At 43.5% G+C, this 17,452-nt stretch overlaps 1 protein-coding gene across 2 annotated transcripts in view; it reads left to right on the top strand.

Moving 5' to 3' along the window:
- Positions 1-1,889: 1,889 nt before the first annotated feature.
- Positions 1,890-17,452, top strand: part of LOC127692651 (glutathione S-transferase A6) — a 30,149-nt gene continuing 14,586 nt past the window's right edge. The window contains exons 1-3 of one of the 2 annotated variants that reach the window (XM_052193240.1): positions 1,891-1,979; positions 14,671-14,847; positions 16,882-16,988. In XM_052193240.1, the coding sequence (XP_052049200.1) occupies positions 16,902-16,988 (87 nt within the window). In that variant the 5' untranslated portion in view covers positions 1,891-1,979; positions 14,671-14,847; positions 16,882-16,901. Of the gene's footprint in view, positions 1,980-14,670; positions 14,848-16,881; positions 16,989-17,452 lie in introns of both variants that reach the window. The other variant, XM_052193238.1, reaches the window with a different exon arrangement.

Here is a 17,452-nt window from a genome sequence, read left to right as displayed (position 1 = left end):
AGAGGACACTCTCTGAAGTTAGTTCTCTCTTTCTACAATGTGAATCTCTATGTTCAACCTCAAGTTAGGAGTCATTGGCAGCCAGTATCTTTACCTACTGAGATAGCTCACAGGACCTTGGTTTTACAATTCCTTTGTGTGTGTGTTGGGGGGGGGGCGGTAAGCGTTTGTCTGGGCAGCCCTGGCTGTCCTAGAACACACTTTGTAGACTGGGCTGGCCTCAAATTCACAGAGATCAGCCTGTGTCTGCCTGGACTAAGGATTAAAAGCAGGTGCCCCCACAGCCCAGCTGGTTTTAAAATTCTTTTAGCTATGAGTCTAAGATTCCTATGAGAGCCTATGTTCCCTGATAACAATGGCCAGGCCTCTTCCTATCTTGTCAAATTTAAGGCTTATGTCGATGGGAAAAAGTTATCATTTCCCAACTTAAATCTTGGCAAAATACCAATATATTTTTCCTACCATAGTACTCCTAGACTCTTAAAAACTATATAAACAGGACTCTGACATTTTGTCAAGATTCTATTAGTGTGCGTGCGTGTGTGTGTGTGTGTGTGTGTGTGTGTGTGTGTGATGCACGAGGGTTATGGGGGAGGGGAAGGGAGGGAGCTCTTGATCTAGAAATAAGCAAAATATGTGCATAAAGTGCTTAAGGATCTGGGTAAATCATCAGCAATAAAAAGTAAAATAAGTCTTTAGTGAGACAGTGTTTCACAGTGTGCTCCAAGAAAATACCAACAACAACTCCCAATATCCCATGGTTTAATGTCTGCAGCCTTTGTCTACTGCAGATAGTGTCCCATTGAGGACTCACTGCAACCTAGTAGGAAAAGCCAAAACCAAAACAAAACAGTGTTTGAACCATAGAAAAAATGAGGCACTCACCCTATGTGGGTCTGATTTATTCAACAGACGCACCTCTTCCAGCTGCCCCTACTCTACTTCAGCTCACTCTGCCTGCCTGCCTGTCTGCCTGTCTGTCTGTCTGTCTGTCTGTCTATCTATCCTTTTACCATTGATCTCTCTATCATCTATCTGTCCTAAATCCTTATGCTCTGCATCCTTCGGGGTTCCTCCTATCTTTCCCTCCTCTGTGGGACATGAATCCTAGGGAATGGATCTTTCCAGGGTATTGTGATTTACTAAGAGCATCTGGAAATTCCAACTACCGAATTGATCATGTAAAATGATCAAAATGGTGGAAAAAGGTTTTTTTGTTTGTTTGTTTGTTTGTTTTGTTTTTCTAAAGAGTTTTATACATGGGATGAATCGCTATACAAACATCTATGTTTGCAAAAACTGGCAAAGCCGCTCAGGTTCGGAATTGACCAGATAGTTCATTTTGCCTTTTGATCTGGATTCTGGCATGGATTTAGTACCTACAAGATCACCCTCATTTGCCCAATTCCTGCTTATCACAAGGAATGAGAAGCAGTTGTGCGGACATCCTTGCTTACAAAACCCTCAGTTCTCACTAATGTTGCTGTCTTAAGTGAGTTTCCAAACCAAGCCAGTGTTACTTGCAAATCCATCCTGTCCTGGAAAAAAGCTGCCCTTGTGTCTGTGGCTGCTTGGCTTACAGTGCTAATTTCAGAGTGGAAATTTTGTTTCTGCCTTTGTCCCTGCGATCCATTCAGCCCGCTATCAAAAATCTTTGATCCCAAGCCCAGCTGCCACCCACAGGCAGAGTAAAACTGAGAACAAAATGTTATCTGTGGTATTTTCAAATATTATCTGTAATATTTTATGATCAACCTTGAAAGGCAAACTATTAACCAGCTGCTTTGCCGAGTTAGAATGACTAAACACTTTTCCTTTTAATTGAAAGCAGAGACCTCGGCTATCCCTGAATACTGTGGGTGTGGCTTCTCCCCTTCGTGACTCCTCCCTCTTCCCCTGGAAAGTGCCGACTCTAAGGAATAGACAAATACACTTGTGGCTCTTTCCTGCCTTGGGAGCTAAGCGAATTCTCCAGCGAGGTGAGTACTGGCAGAGTCATTTTTCCTATAGGTTGGCATACCCTGCCTTTTCGACACTTAGAAAAGTACGTTAACTTCAGATCCTCAGCCCAGGAAGGAGTGTTTATACTCAGTCGGTGCTTTCCTGTGCGTGTGCCTAGAGAGCATAGCAGAAGCTGTTTGTTTGGTGGAAGACTGTAGAAAATGAGGATATGAGAGTTTAATGGCTTGTCGGCCCTTAGATTCTTACACCCAGGCCCCGGGGAAGGCTGCAAAAGGAACCCGGAAAATTGACAGCCTTTCTGAACACTGTCTGCAAAGTAACAGACCCTCCAGCTGCCTCCCTGCAGACATCCAGCCTCATTCTTACCTTGCTTCTTACCTCTCAGTCAGCAGAGCTGCAATCCCTTCTTTTCCTTCTCCTAGAGAGGAGAGGCGAGGACAGCGCCTTCGGAAGCAAGGGAGGGAGATCCCCTCCCCACCTTTAAAATTAGAAAATGTTTAATTAATTTATTCTATTTTAATTTCATATGCGAATCCTGCTTGATCACACTCATATCTTCCCACTCGGAAATCCCTAGTCCCTACCCCACTTTCCCGTTTTGTTTGTTTTTTGGTTTGGTTTGGTGACCCAGTGCCCCACGTGGGTGGCCTGGCTCCTCACTGGTCTAGGACGACTTTAGTAAACTCTGTGGGGGTCGGGGCGGGTAGTTCCTGGGCTGCCTATACCAGGGCTATCGAGTGACCAGCACCACAGCTGGTGTTGAGTTTGGAACACAGAAGCCTTGAAGGCTTCTAAGCATCGAAAATTTCCACCTAAGCTTGGGGTTTGCTACTTTGTGGAAATTGCTTTCAGTTTCACTCGGGTGGGGGCTTGGGGGGGGGTGTTCTCCTTTTAAGCTTGCTGAGGTTTAGGAAGTCCAGAAGTCCACAGCTCCTAGGGTCTCAAGACGTTCAGTTAAAAAAAAAAATAACCCCTTGTTTGCTTAATGGCTTAGGTAATTGGGGTGCTGGGGAGCTTTTGTCTTCAAACTCTAACCTATCTAGTCTCATCATGAGAAAAGAAAGTAGCGTTTTAAACAAAATACCGCCCTACCCATGTGCATTTTTATTAGCTTTTAAAAAAAGATTTATTGTATTTATTAGCCTGTGAGGGGTGCGTGTGACTTCTCTGGGTGGGAGCCCAGAGAAGATGTCAGGTACCTCCAAGCTGGAGTTTGAGGTGTTTTGTGGGACACATGTCTCATTAGATAGATGCTGAGATTCAAACTGGTCCTCTGCAAGAGCTCAAAGTACTCTGCCTAGCCCAGCAGTCTCTTGAGGTTTCCTTTGTTAGTTTTTAAAGAAAAACAATAGCCAGGAATTAAGGTAGGGGGTGGGAAATTTGAGTCAAGGGTAGAGAATTTGATGGGTTGCTGTCTTAATTAGGGTTTTACTGCTGTGAACAGATAGAATGACCAAGGCAACTCTTATAAGGACAACATTTAATTGGGCTGGCTTACAGAAGTTCAGTTCATTATCATCAAGGCAGGAACAAGGCAACATCCATGCAGGCATGGTGCAGGAGAAGCTGAGAGTTCTATATTTTCATCTGAAGGTGGCTTCAAGGCAGCTAGGATGAAGGTCTTATAGCTCACACCCACAGTGACACACCTACTCCAACAGGGCCACACCTTCTAATAGTGCCTCTCCCTGGACTAAGCAAACTTATCACAAACCATCATAGCTGATGAAAGTAAGCGGGTCACTAGCTATCTGAAAATGTAAGCTTATCCTGTGCATTCTCAACCTGAAGTATGTGCCTGCCAGGCAGAATCTAAATATGGACTTCATGTTGATTTCACATGAAATGTTCAATGTTCAAGTCAGCTCAAAGTAGAAACTTATTTTTTTCCCAGAAAAACAACAATGTGGCTTCAGTGGGAGGGGAAGCAGCTAGTCTAGCAGAGACCTGAGGTACAGGGGTAGGGAGTGGGGGGCTATACTCTGGGAGTCCCTCACCTGCTCAGAGGAGAAGGGGAGGAAGGATGGGGGAAGGGTTGTAGGGGAGGTGACTGGGAGGGGAGCAGTGATTGGGATTTGAAGGGAATGATAAAAAATTAAATTAAATTTAAAAAACCCAGCAATAATTATTTATAAACAATTAGCTAGCCAGGCTGCAATCAATCGACTAGTCTGTGGACTAGGCTGTAGTCAGTTCAGTTGCTTACTGCATATGCTGCGTTTACTACGAGGTGTGTAAGTGCAGGCTCCCATGAGCCATGTCACATACATGGTCAGAGGATTGCTTCGCTTTGGGTAGCTGGTGATGATGCTCCTTGCACAGGATGTAGTCTTGCACTTCTCTGCATCACAAGAAGCCTTCAACCCTGAGTCCCCTGCTCTTCCATCCAGGTGCTAACAGCCAATTATCTCCATCTCCAAGGCTCTTTCCTATCAAGCCCAACTCTTCAGCATAAAATGGAACTCAAAAGCCAGTGAGGGACTGCGCTCTGAAACCCGAGCTTAGGGGGAGGCAGCCTTGTGGCCAGTCCCTTGTGCATGCTTCAACCAGACATTCCCTCAGGACTAACACCACCACAGGGTCTGAGGGGGGAATGCTGGGCTTTGGGCTTCCAGGGCAAGTACTTTTACCAGCCAAGCCAGCTTTCGTGCCTCTACTTTTATGTATGCTTCTTCTTCTTCTTCTTCTTCTTCTTCTTCTTCTTCTTCTTCTTCTTCTTCTTCTTCTTCTTCTTCTTCTTCTTCTTCTTCTTCTTCCCCTTCTCCTTCTCCTTCCCCTTCCCCTTCCCCTTCCCCTTCCCCTTCCCCTTCCCCTTCCCCTTCTTCCCCTTCCCCTTCTTCCCCTTCCCCTTCCCCTCCCCCTCCCCCTCCCCTTCCCCTTCCCCCTCCTATTCCTCCTCCCCCTTCTCCTCCACCACCACCGCCTCCTCCTCCTCCTCTTCCTCCTCTTCTTCTTCCTCCTCCAGATGGACTTGTTTACATCCCTGGGTTCTCTTTCTCTTACCATGTTTTCCTCCTCTTTCCCATTCCTCCTCCTTCAATAGTGAGGAGTCCAAAGATGAACAGGGTTTAAAGTCTCAAAAGGACAATAAAATGGAAATATAAAGGAATTTAGGATAGTGAAGCTAGAAGACCTAGAGTTCCTATGTTTGCAACCTTAAGAGCAATTAATGCCTTTCTCTTGAAATGCCACATTCCACTCCATCAGACAATTTGCAAATTCCTTAGTTAATATTCCCCTCAGGTTTCCCAGCAAAAAAGCATGTAACTTTTAAAAAGCCACTATTTCTGCTATGTGGGAAACTGCTATTATTCATTTAAAAATAGATTTGCTCTCTCTCTCTCTCTCTCTCTCTGTGTGTGTGTGTGTGTGTGTGTGTGTGGTGTGTGTGTGTGTGTGTGTGTGTGTGTGTGTGTGTTTTGATAGAGACCAGAAGTGAGTATTGGATTCTCTGGCTCTGGAGTTATAGGTAGTTGAAAGCTGCTTATGAAGATAGTGAGAACTAGACTTTGGTCCTCTGTAGGCTCAGCACGCACTCTCAACTGTAGAGCCTGCTGTCTAGCTTCTGGAGACTGCCACCATTTTAGTGACTGTGTTTAAATAGCCAAGTACTAAAGAAGACCATTACTGTATTATCATGGTCTGAGCTTACTACTGAATTAAGTCTCTTCTTCCTGGCAAGGGAATGATGTAAGAAATGGCTGCCTCTTGCTACAGAGCCATGTGCTATTCTTGGCTGTGGATACATACTGCAGAACCTGACACACTAAAAGGCTATGTTGACTTGCTAGGGGATCCCTTTGTGTGGGGGCTGGGAAGCAAGTTGCCTTTGCAGGCTATAAACATGGAATAACACGATGAGAAGGACGAAACTAGTTCGAATGCCAGGACTAGCTTCAAAACCAGGGCTCCTCAGATCCCCCACAGTTCACTATGTAGGGAGTCTTGGGGGGAAACTCGATAAATTGAGCAGATGGTATTCACTAGGCATAGAACCCACCAAGTGGAGGCAGTATTGTTTGGAGACACAGCCAATAGAAGGAATGTAAAAAAATGATTTATGTAAGAGAATCTCAGACTCTCAGAGAGAGTCTTTATGAAAAGAATCACACTGTTATTCGGGGTTGTACAGGGTAAACCAGAATTCAAAGGACCCATGGTGCCTGTTAGGGAAACATTGAAATGAATGGAGAACATGATGCTTATAACTACATGTATGTGTTAATGTCTATGTCTATATGTGGAAATAGTCATATGTGTGTGCAGGTACCAGCCGCGTCCAGAAGAGGTGGCTAGATCCCTGGGAACTGGAGTTAAAAGCAGTTGCGTGCCATCTGATAAGGGCTCTGGGGAGCCAACACAGATGTTCTGTAAGAATAGCAGGTGCTCTTGACAGCTGTGCCGTCTCTCAAGCCTTGCAAGCAATTTTATTAGACAATGGTGAGGGGTAATGATAAACTACGGATAAGACGCCCGAGTTCTGAGGTGTAAGAAAACAACTGCATGAGGCTGACCCTGTAGGTAGGATCCCACCTCAACGAAAAGGCAGATGCTTTGTGTTCAGCCTGGCACATGTCTTCCAGCTCTGGTGTGATCAACTAAAGGGATGATGACTTCTGAACCATAAAGTACACCCATTCCAGGATACATTCTGCTTTCTCATGTGTGCACAAACTGGTCGTCAGGACTAGATTTAATCCTGTTTAGTGCAGAAAACAGACTACCAGCCGTCAGCATTGCTTGATATATTAAAAAAAAAAAAGTTCCAATTTGTTTGTTCGTTTTTGAGACAGGCTCTCACTATATAGCTCTTACTATACTGGTACTCTCTCTATAGACCAGGCTGGCTTCGAACTCATGAAGATCCCCCTGCCTCTGCCTCCTGAGTGCTGGGATTAAAGGACTGAACTACTAGGCCTGGCCTGCTTTGACCTTTTCAAAGACTAATTAATACTTTACATGTAAACTAGAGGGGTATGTGTGTCTAAGATCGAGTAAACCAACAATCTGGAATTGTGCTTCTGAGTCTGGATAACTGAACTGCTTCTGCTGAACCCTTTGATTCCATGTGTGCTCCTCAGATACAATTTGTGTGAGCCCTCTGCTGACCCCTGCCTGGTCTTAAATCTCAGGTTCCTTCTGCCTCCTCCCTATATTCTGCCTTCTCATGACAGCAGCAATGGTGGAATCTGTGATCTTCCTTTGGAGAGAGGGTATCAGCTGGTCTAGCCTGAGTGTTGTGCACCCAGGGGGTGACCCCATTGACATTTATGGCAATTGGCATGGTGAGCAGGACGTCAAAGGGTCCTTTCCACCAGGGCTTCATCATGTCCCAGCGAAATCTGTTCACGTAGACCCAGTCTCCTGGTTGAAACTTGGGTAGTTTCTGGAGCTCGGACTGCTTCACAGAGGACATGCATTTTAGTCCAGACATACTTCTGAGCCCACTGGGTTTCTTTGAGCTTAGTTATTAATTTAGCATCTTTTAATTCTGTAATAGCTGTCAACTGAAGGTTAGGTACAATGCAGGCAGGGACACCATACATAATCTCAAAGGGAGTTAATCCCATCCATTAAGGAGAGTTCCTCACCCAATATAGGGCGAAAGGAAGGAGCAACACCCAGTCTCCGCCAGTCTCCATGGACAGGATGGTTAAGGTCTCTTTTAATGTTCTGTTCATCCTTTCTACATGGCCTGAAATTTAGGGTTGGTATGTACAATATCATTTCCAGTCTGTCCCAATAAATCTTGCTACATCCTGGCTTACCTTGGACACAAATATTGGTCCATTGTCTGACCCTATCCATACCTGGGTAAGGCATCCTCTAGCAACTTCTTAGCCACTACCTTTGCAGCCTTAGTCTTTGTTGGAAATGCTTCTGTCCATGGGGAAAGGTGTCCATGAACACTGGTAAGTACTTGCAACCTTACTTCTGGGGCAAGAGTCTGTGAGTCCTAGTGCTTAGATTTACTTTTGTTTCCAGTTGCGATGTGGCTATTTCGTGCATGTGGGTCTGTCTGTGGTGCTTCTTGCAGTGTTTGGTTTCATGTTGTAATGGGCTCTGAAGGAAGATATGGGACAGGCTGACTCTCACCCCCTCAACATTGTTTTAGCCCACTTTAAGGAAGTGAGAACTAGAGCTCACAATCTCTCCGTGAATGCGAAGAAGAAGAAAAAAATGTATACACATTGCAGCTCAGAGTGTCCTGCCTTCAGAGTAGGGTGGCCACCAGACCATAGGGAGGATAATTCTTCGCCACTTATTACCTTGGTGGAACTGGGAATAAGTAATAGCTGGGTTAGTTACAGAGGAAGTGCTGCAGATGCAAAAGGCTTTCACTTCATTGTCTATGCAAATACAGCAGTTACAGGCTCTGCAAGTTCAAGAGGAGTTCTCGGGACCCTCAGAGTGGATTCCAAGGCTGAGCTAGTAACATCCAAATCCTCACAGGTGAACTGGACCTCCCTCCAGGAGCAAAGCCACTGGTCATAGTTGTAGTGCAGAAATTGTCTGGGAGACAGATTCTGACTGGACCAAAGAGGCCTTTAACCCCCTTACAGATGACCTTGAAAGAGGCAACCAAGAGAGGTGATGGTGTTCAGGGATTTCATCTTCCATTTCCAGTTATAGAGCAGATAGATCCTCAAGGTAATAAAGTCAGCGCTTATCAGCCTCTCCTGTTTAAAGGTAAAGGAATTAAAAACTGCTGTGCACAGTATGGACCAACAGCTTCATTTACTCAGGCTTTGCTGGAATCATTGGCCACAAAGTCCCTCCCTCCTGGGGATTGGAAGCAATTGGCAAAGGCATGCTTGTTGGGAGGAGGTCTTTTATTATGGAAATCAGAATTATCTGAGCAATGTCAAAATACTGCAGAGATCAATTGATCACAGCAGATACCTATTACATTGGAAATGCTAGGAGGAGAGGGCCAATATGAAGAGACTGCTCAACAGTTAAATTTTAATCCAGCTGTTTATGCCCAGGTTAATACTGCAGCTAAGAAGGCCTGGTATAAACTACCTTCTACAGGGAGGCAGAATGAGGATTTTTCTAAAATTAGGCAGGGTTCAGATGAGTTGTCCCAAGATTTTGTGGTCCGGTTGTTGCAGGCAGCAAGCAGACTTATGTGGGATTCTGAGGCAGGTCTATTACTGGTGAAGCATCTTGTCTATGAGAATGCTAATACTGTATGTCAGGCAGCATTTTAGGAAAAAGGGAAATTTGTCAGATTATATCAGATTGTGTTCTGACATAGGCCCTTCATACACCCAGGGTTTTGCTATGGTGGCTGCTCTACAAGGCAAGACAGTAAAGGGGCTATTGTTTCTGCAAAGAAAATCAAATAAAAGTTGTGTAGCCGGTCCTACTGAAAGTTGTTGTGGGTGTGGGCAAACAGGACATCAAGTCAAATAGTGTCACAATAAGAACAGAACTAGGCCTCAGCGTTTTTCCAGGATGTCCAACAGCCAGAATTATGTCCTAGATGTAAGAGAGGGAAAACATTGGGCTAATGAATGCATGTCCAAGAGCGATGTTAGGGGAAGTTCTCCCCGTCAGAGTAACGGGAGGAGGGGCCAGCACCAGTACCAAAGCAGCAATGTATGGGGTGCTACAGAGCTTCTTTCCTCAGCAAAGAAATAGATTCAGGACCTTTTCTGAGCAACCCAGGCAGCACAGGATTGGACCTCAGTCCCACCACCTACGTAGTATTAACACCTGAAATGGGTATACAAGCCCTACCTGCAGGACTATATAGATGTTTACCACCAGGTACCATAGGTCTGCTCCTTGGAAGAAGGGTATTAGAGTGGAGCCAGATGTTATTGATAATGATTATACTGGTGAAATCAAAATTATACCACATTCCACTGCTGGGATATCAGTTATTCAGTCAGGGCAACGTTTGGCATGTTATTATTACTCCCTCAAGTTCAAACTAAGAATATTCCAAAAGAGGATAGAAGATGAAATGCAGGTTTTGGATCCTCAGATGCTTATTGGGTACAAGCAAGACGGGCTCAGAGCCCAGAGCTCATGCTAAGAATTAATTGAAGAGAGTTTCAGGGACTACTGGACACAGGTGCTGATGTTTCAGTGTCCATGGCAGATCAGTGGCCTCAGGCTTGGCCCAAACACCCCACAGTTATGCAACTATAAAAAATTGGTCAAAGTCAATGTCCAGAACAGAGCAGTTATATTTTATTCTGAAAGGATGAGGGACCATGAAGGTATGTATGTTCCAACCATACATTGTACCAGGCCTACTAGTTAATTTATGGGACCGATGGGATGAGCAAAATGGGGGTTTATCTTTACAGTCCTAACAAAGAAGTTACAAGATGTAAGACCCCCCCCCCAAAACCGAGGGCACCCCAGCACCCCAAGCCTCGGGAGGTGACACCCAAATCACTCGCAAGAAACGGTCTCAATGCAATAGCATGAGGATTTCTTTATTCCAGAATTCTGGGTTCCACAGCTGTACACCATGCAGGGTTAGAGGGCTGTGGACCCTGAGTGCAGAATTAGGACAGCTTTTATAAGTTCACAACAAAGCCCGAGAATCACCAAACAATCATTCCTTAGCATCGAGAGCCTGCGAAATGCAAGCCAATCGATTTGTACCACTCCATAGTTTTTAGACCAATCACTTTAAATTATCAGAGCCCGTGCTCAGTGGACCAATTAGTTTCTTATTTTCTTGGATGTCTATAAGCTGTGTGAACTCCTGGATAGGAGTAATGGCGTAAGCAGTTTACAGAAGCAAGATAAGCTTAGCTCATTTCCAGTTACCTTATGGGGCCAGGATCACCTATTCAAGGCCTTTTTGCTATCTCTAAACAAAGGGCTCTGGAATGTGACCTTTTACCTAGTTTCTAACAAAGAGCACAAAGAGCTGGCTCTGGAATATGAAGTGTTTGGGGCTCTTTAGAAGGCTGGAGTTAGGCTGTATTTTCTATTCTTTCAAAGACATATGTTTAATCAAGGATTTTCGTCAAACCAAGGCTTTAGAATTAAGGGGCAGGGAGTCCAGAAACTAGTAATGCCTACTGAAAGAACTTATAGGGCTAGATTAGGGTATTTTTGATAGAGGCTACTGGCCAACCTATGCTCAGTGCCAATCCTATTACTTGGAAGAGTGAGGAGTCTGTGGGTGGATTACTGTCCTCCAAAGGAAAAATAAAAGCCACAGAGCAGTTAGCACAGGAACAGCTTGATAGCAGACACATTAGAGCCCTCTAATTCCCCTTAGAATTCTCCCATTTTTGTGATTAAAAAGAAATCAGGAAAATGAAGGCTGTTGCAAGATCTCCAGGGAGTTAATGAAACTATGGGATTAATGGGACTACTACAGCCATGTTTGGCTACCCCTTCCACCATACCCAAAGATACTGTTAACATTGGATTTGAAGGACTGTTTTGTACTATATCTCTTGCTCCAAAGGATTGTAAGAGATTTGCTTTTAGCGTGTCCTTTATACATTTTCAAGAACCCATGAAAAGATTTCATTGTAAGGTTTTAACCCAATGCATGGCAAACTTTCCCACTCTATTTCAAAAGTTTGTAGTCCAAGCTGTAGCTTTAATTTTTTCGAAGCCTACTTTTAATGGTGGTTATTAAAGGCTTCAACCACTCTTCTAGCCCACCACCCACCAGATGTAGTGGAACAGGACAGATACAGGGGAAGTGGACCTGTTTAGAAAATGATTCTTTGGAGCAAATAGCATCTGTGTTGTCAGGAAATCATCAGTTCAGTTCACAGGACAGTGGTGACTCGATCCACTTATAAGAACTTCACAAATACACTGGCAGTTTCGTTCAGTAGAGTCAGAATAGCAAACACAAATCAGTACAGTTGCATGACCTAGCAGAGAGAGATGGTAAGACCTCAGCTGAATTGGCAGGAGTCAGCAGGAGAGATTCAGACCAGCAGGGACACCAGATGTTCTCCAGCTGTGATTCTCTCATCAAAGCACCGATCAGCAAAAAAATGTGAGGCCAACAAGTTTTGCACAGTTTAGCTCTACCAGCAAGCCGCAAGCTCTTCTCTCAGTCCATTGAGTCCTATTTATACTCCCTCCAAGCATCATGTGTCTTCCACGGGTCTGTCTCAGCTGACATCACTCTGCCAATCAGCCTAAGTGCATGGAAGTGGCAAGAAGCTGCAGCACACCACCACAAGTGTTTAGATGCATTTCTCTCTATGGAGTCCCAGCAAATGGAGCTCAACTATGCAATGTAAGGCGGACCAATACATTCGTGTCATGAGCAAAGAATCCTTCATCATGTGTCCTTTCACATGCTTGCTTTAGCACAACATCCTTTCACCTCTGTCTGCTTCAGTGAAACTTTTCTTCACAAGTCTGCCTTAGCCTTTCGCCTGTGTCTGCTTCAGCGAAATATTCTTTCATGTGTTTGCCCCAGCAGAAAATCATCCTGACATTCCAAAGAACCTTTAAGTTTCCACATCATCAAGATGTTACTAAAGCTAGACAAGCACACCCTGAAGCCTGTATAATGCATTAGATGGATGATATTTTATTAGCCAATAAACAAGAAGGACTACTATTAGCTTATGCTCATTCACAGAAAGCCTCGAAAGAACAGGGCTTAGTAATGACACCTGAAAAGGTGCAGACTGAACCACCTTACTCTTAATTTGGGACATAAATTGTATCCCAGGGTTTTCATTCCTCAAAAAGTCCAAATCAGGAAGTATGGATTGAAAATGTTAAATGATTTTCAAAAGCATCCTCCTAGGGTATTGCAGTCTTACTATGAAGCTGATGCTTGTCTAGTACAGATGGGTCAAGAGGAATCTAAAATGTTTGTGGATCAGAACCCTTATTGATTGGAGTGCCTCTTATAAAATAGCAAGTTGACTGGTTGTTTCAAAATATGAATGCATGGGCCATTGCTTTTGCACAGTGTCCTGGAGTCATAGATAATCATTATCCTAAAGATAAACTTTTGCAGTTTGTGAATATGCATGCATTAATAGTCCCTAAAATAATGAGGCAAACTCCCATTCCCAGAGTTCAGGTAATTTTTACAGATGGATGCTCTAATGGTACTGCAGCTTGTGTAATTCAGAGTAAAGCATATAAAATTTTTACTCTCTCAGCTTCAGATCAAGTTCTAGAGCTTAGAGCTGTTGCAGCTATATTTCAAAAGATGGACATCTATCCCTTCAATCTGTATACTGATAATCAATACATTTCCAGGGCTTTACAAGTTTTAGAAATGGTGCTTACAGTGATACAGTAACAACCAGGTTCAGTATTTTTTTTTTTATACAAATATAATGATGTCTCCAAGCACTCACCCAACTGTGTTATAGAGGGCATATTCAAGCTCATTCAGGACTCCTGAGGCCTCTTGCAGAAGGCAATGCTATTGCAGATGAAGCCACTCAAATGATACCTATTTACAAGTTGAGGTCATGCAGCAATTACATGCTTTGCATCATAAAAGTAATCAAAGCCTAAGAAAACAATTTCATATATCTAGGGAAGCAGCATGACAGATTGTTCAGCAATATGTCTCCTGTCCTGAACATTATCAGTACCTCATTATGGTGTTAATCCTAGAGTTGGGTTCCCAATCAGTTGTGGCAAATGGATGTTACACACATACCTGAATTTGGTAGATAAAAGTATGTGGAAGTTTGAGTATTCTTGGCATAGGGAGTGGCACTATTTGGAGGTTTGGCCTTGTTGGAGGAAGTGTGTCACTGTGGGTGTGGACTTTAAGACCCTTGTTCTAGTTGCCTGCAAGTCAGCCTTCTAGCTACCTTAGGAACAATAGTTAGAACTCTCACCTCTTTTACACCATGCCTTCTTGGATGCTGCCATGGTCCTGCCTTGTTGATAATGGACTGAACCTCTGAACCTATAAGCCAGGTCCAATTAAAAGTTGTCTTTATAAGAGTTGTCTTGGTCATGGTGTCTGTTCACAACAGTAAAACTGTAACTAAGACACCGAGCAAGCCAGGGGAAGTAATCTCATAAGCAGCACACCTCCATGGCCTCTGCATAAGCTCCTGCCTTGAGGTTCCTGCCCTATTTGAGTTCCTGTCCTGAATTCCGTTGATGGTTGATGATGAGCAGAAATGTGGAAGCTGAATAAACCCTTGCTCTACTTGCTTCTTGATCATGATGTTTTGTGCAGCAATTGAAACTCTAAGACAAGGTATATATACATGTTTTCATATATACTTTTTCAGGTTTCCTTATGGCCACTGCCCAAACAGGAGAAGCCACTAAATATGTAATTATTCATTACTTATGGTGCTTTGCCATGGTAGGACAATTTACATGATTAAGTCCAGAAATGGGTCTGGGCATATATGTCAAGCTTTCCAGCACTTCTGCACCCAACAGTCCATTGCTCATAAAACAGGTATTCAATACAGTCCACAAGGACTAGGAATTGTGCACCGAGATCATGGAGCTCTAAAAAATCAGTTACAAGAAATAAAAAAGGGGGAGCTTGTATTCCTTCACCACAAAATAGTTTAGATCATGCACTTTTTGTTTTAAATGTTTTGACCTTGGATGACAAGGGACCCTCTGCTTCGGAGAGTCTATAGCACCCCACAACTCAGCATACTTATGCTCACATGAAATGGAAAGGCCAGCTTACTGGTCTGTCCTGACCCAGTATTAATATGGAAATGAGGGCATTTTTGTGTTCTTCCATAGGATGCTGAAAGTGACAGGTGGCTTCTGGAGCATTTGAGTCACCATGCAGAAAAAGCGATCGAACAAATTCATGATGTCGATGCTGATGAGCCATTTCCTGATGTCAATTTGAAGAGATCTATATTGGACCTGTGTAGCTGTCCAGCAGCCATAGATGGACTGGAAATGAAAAAGGATGTAGGTGGGGTAGGGAGTATGAGAGAAGGATAAAGCCAAGACAAAGGTTTCTGATCAAGCCTCAAAATTTAATAGTCAGCACTGCATTTATATAGGGAAAGCCCAGACTCCATCTTTTGTTTCAGTTGCATTGAATTGCTTTGTTTCAGCTGGATTGAGTTGCAAAGCAAGCTCATCCAGCAGTCTACTCCTGTAGGAAATTGACTCCACTTGGGTCATTAAGGTCCAACTATGGCAAACACTTAAAGTCTATTTAGCTTGCTCAAGGCTGGGGGAAGGGCACAGACCTATGTTCCTGACCCTCTGATGTTGCATAACTTCCATCTTGGAAGGTCCAGAGATTGTGGTGAGAGTGAAGGATACCCATGTGATGGGATTGCCATCTATCGGATGAATAACAAAAGATGAAAGAAGAAAGATTCACTTATACTGGTCATGGTATAGGGTTGTCAGTTTACTTTGTTAAGAATGGAACTTCACTAGGATGCCTCAGGGTAGTTAATACCTTGTCAGGGGGAGAGTAACCCTGTGCATCTGGCTGCCAAGTGGAGACACATTCTCTAGTGTGATCTCTGCTTTATTTTTGCCGTGTGGAAAGGAGACCAGAGATAACAATAAGACCATTCTGTGGAGGACATGCTATACTAATAATTTGTACTGGTTGAAGGTATCTGGCTCAGGCAGATATATTGTTGATGGATCTAGGAATCAGGATGGAACACAAGGAGACACCAATGAATGGGAAAGAGGTATATCAGCAGGATTATGGTCGTTAGACACTGGATTTGAGCAGACTCATGACTGGAAGCTTGCTGTAGTCCTGGGAGAGGTTAAGTCAACTAACACAGCTCCTAGACAGAGATGAGCACTGGGTTTGGATTACTTGCCTGAGTTTCCCTACTATATGCGCCATTGGTAGGGAAAACTAACATCACTGTTAATGGGTCCAGATTTGATGTCACTTGCTATGACTGTAATTTGACTAATTGTATCTGACTCTGTGCAAGGAACTTCTGTTATGATACTTCATCAACTTTCATTTGTTATGCTTCCAGTTAATGTTTCAGAACCTTGATATGCAGATAGAGGCTTGCAGGTGTTGGAAGAAATTCAAAAAGCTTTGAGTAGGCCTAAGAGAATGATAGGATTAATCATTGCTGGGATTTTTTGCTATAATATCTATTATAGCCATTACTACTATAGCAACCATAGCCATGAGCTTTCTGTTCAAACTGCTCATTTTGTTAATGATTTGTCTAAGAATGTTACTTTAGCCTTAGGACCACAAGAAGATATAGACACTAAGCTAGAACAAATTTAAATGTATTATATGAAGCAGTACAGTATTTAGGAGATGAAGTTCAAGGGTTGAAGGTGAGATCACATTTAGAATGTCATGTAGGATATCAGTCAATTTATGTTACTCCTAAAATGTATAATGAAAGTCAACGGAGAGATGGCTCAGTGGTTAAGAGCACTGACAGGTCTTCCAGAGGTCCTGAATTCTATTCCCAGCAACCACATGGTGGCTCATAACCATCTGTAATGAGATCTTATGCTCTCTCCTGGTGTGTCTGAAGAGAGCAATGGTCTACTCATACCCATAAAATAAATAAATTTTTAGAATTATACCTATAACCACTTGTGGTTAAGTGTACCCTCTGTTCCTTTTTGAACATCTGTGCAGAACTCCATCTTAGGTGACTGAAAACTATACCCTAACTGGCCACATCCCCCATTACAGAGGCTGAACATCAAAGATCATCTGCTACTGTGGGATCTAGGCTACTCCATTTATTTCCTCAAAGAGAGGGCCACTAGAACTGTAGGAGTGGTTTGGTACAACTTCAGGATGGTGGTCCTTAGAGGGTGAGAATCTGGATCAAGACATGACTGGGATTCCTAGCAGTTTTGCCAAGGGCAGATGTATATAGTTCTTAAGGGGTATTGTATTATTAACCATATTGCATGATCCTAGAGTGCATTTAGTTTATGTTCATTCATTCATTCATTCATTCATTCATTCATACTTAGTGACTCTAAGGAGCTACACCATGTCGGGGAAGCCTTTATTTCATTATGATGAATCCCGGGGTAGAATGGAGTCTGTGCGGTGGCTCTTGGCTGCAGCTGGAGTAGAGGTAAGTTTTGAGATGGTTCATCAAAAACTGACCATATCAAATGCTTTCCCACATCATCCAGGAGTTTAGTGTCTTCTAAACAATTACACCCTGTTTGGAGTTCTTAAGGCATCTTATTGTCGTGGTTTGAATATGCTTGGTCCAGGAAGTGGCACTATTAGGGGGTATGGCCTTGTTGGAATAGGTGTGGCCTCATTGGAGGAAGTATGTCACTGTGGGGATGGGTGATGAAATTCTCCTTCTAACCACATCTTCTATGCCTTTGGAACAAAATGTAGTACTCTCAGCTCCTCCCGTATCATGCCTGACTGGATGCTGCCATGTTCCTGCCTTGATTATAATGGACCTCTGAACCTCTAAGCCAGCTTCAATTAAATGTTGTCCTTTATGAGAGTTGGCTTGGTCATGGTGTCTGTTCACAGCAGCAAAACCCTAACTATGACACTTATGATCTCAGGAACTTA

This window comes from Apodemus sylvaticus, chromosome 9, assembly GCF_947179515.1.
Source record: "Apodemus sylvaticus chromosome 9, mApoSyl1.1, whole genome shotgun sequence".
NCBI classification, from domain to species: Eukaryota; Metazoa; Chordata; class Mammalia; order Rodentia; family Muridae; genus Apodemus; species Apodemus sylvaticus.
The sequence above is the reverse complement of the archived record's forward strand: the minus strand, read 5'-3'. Positions and strand labels throughout refer to the sequence as shown.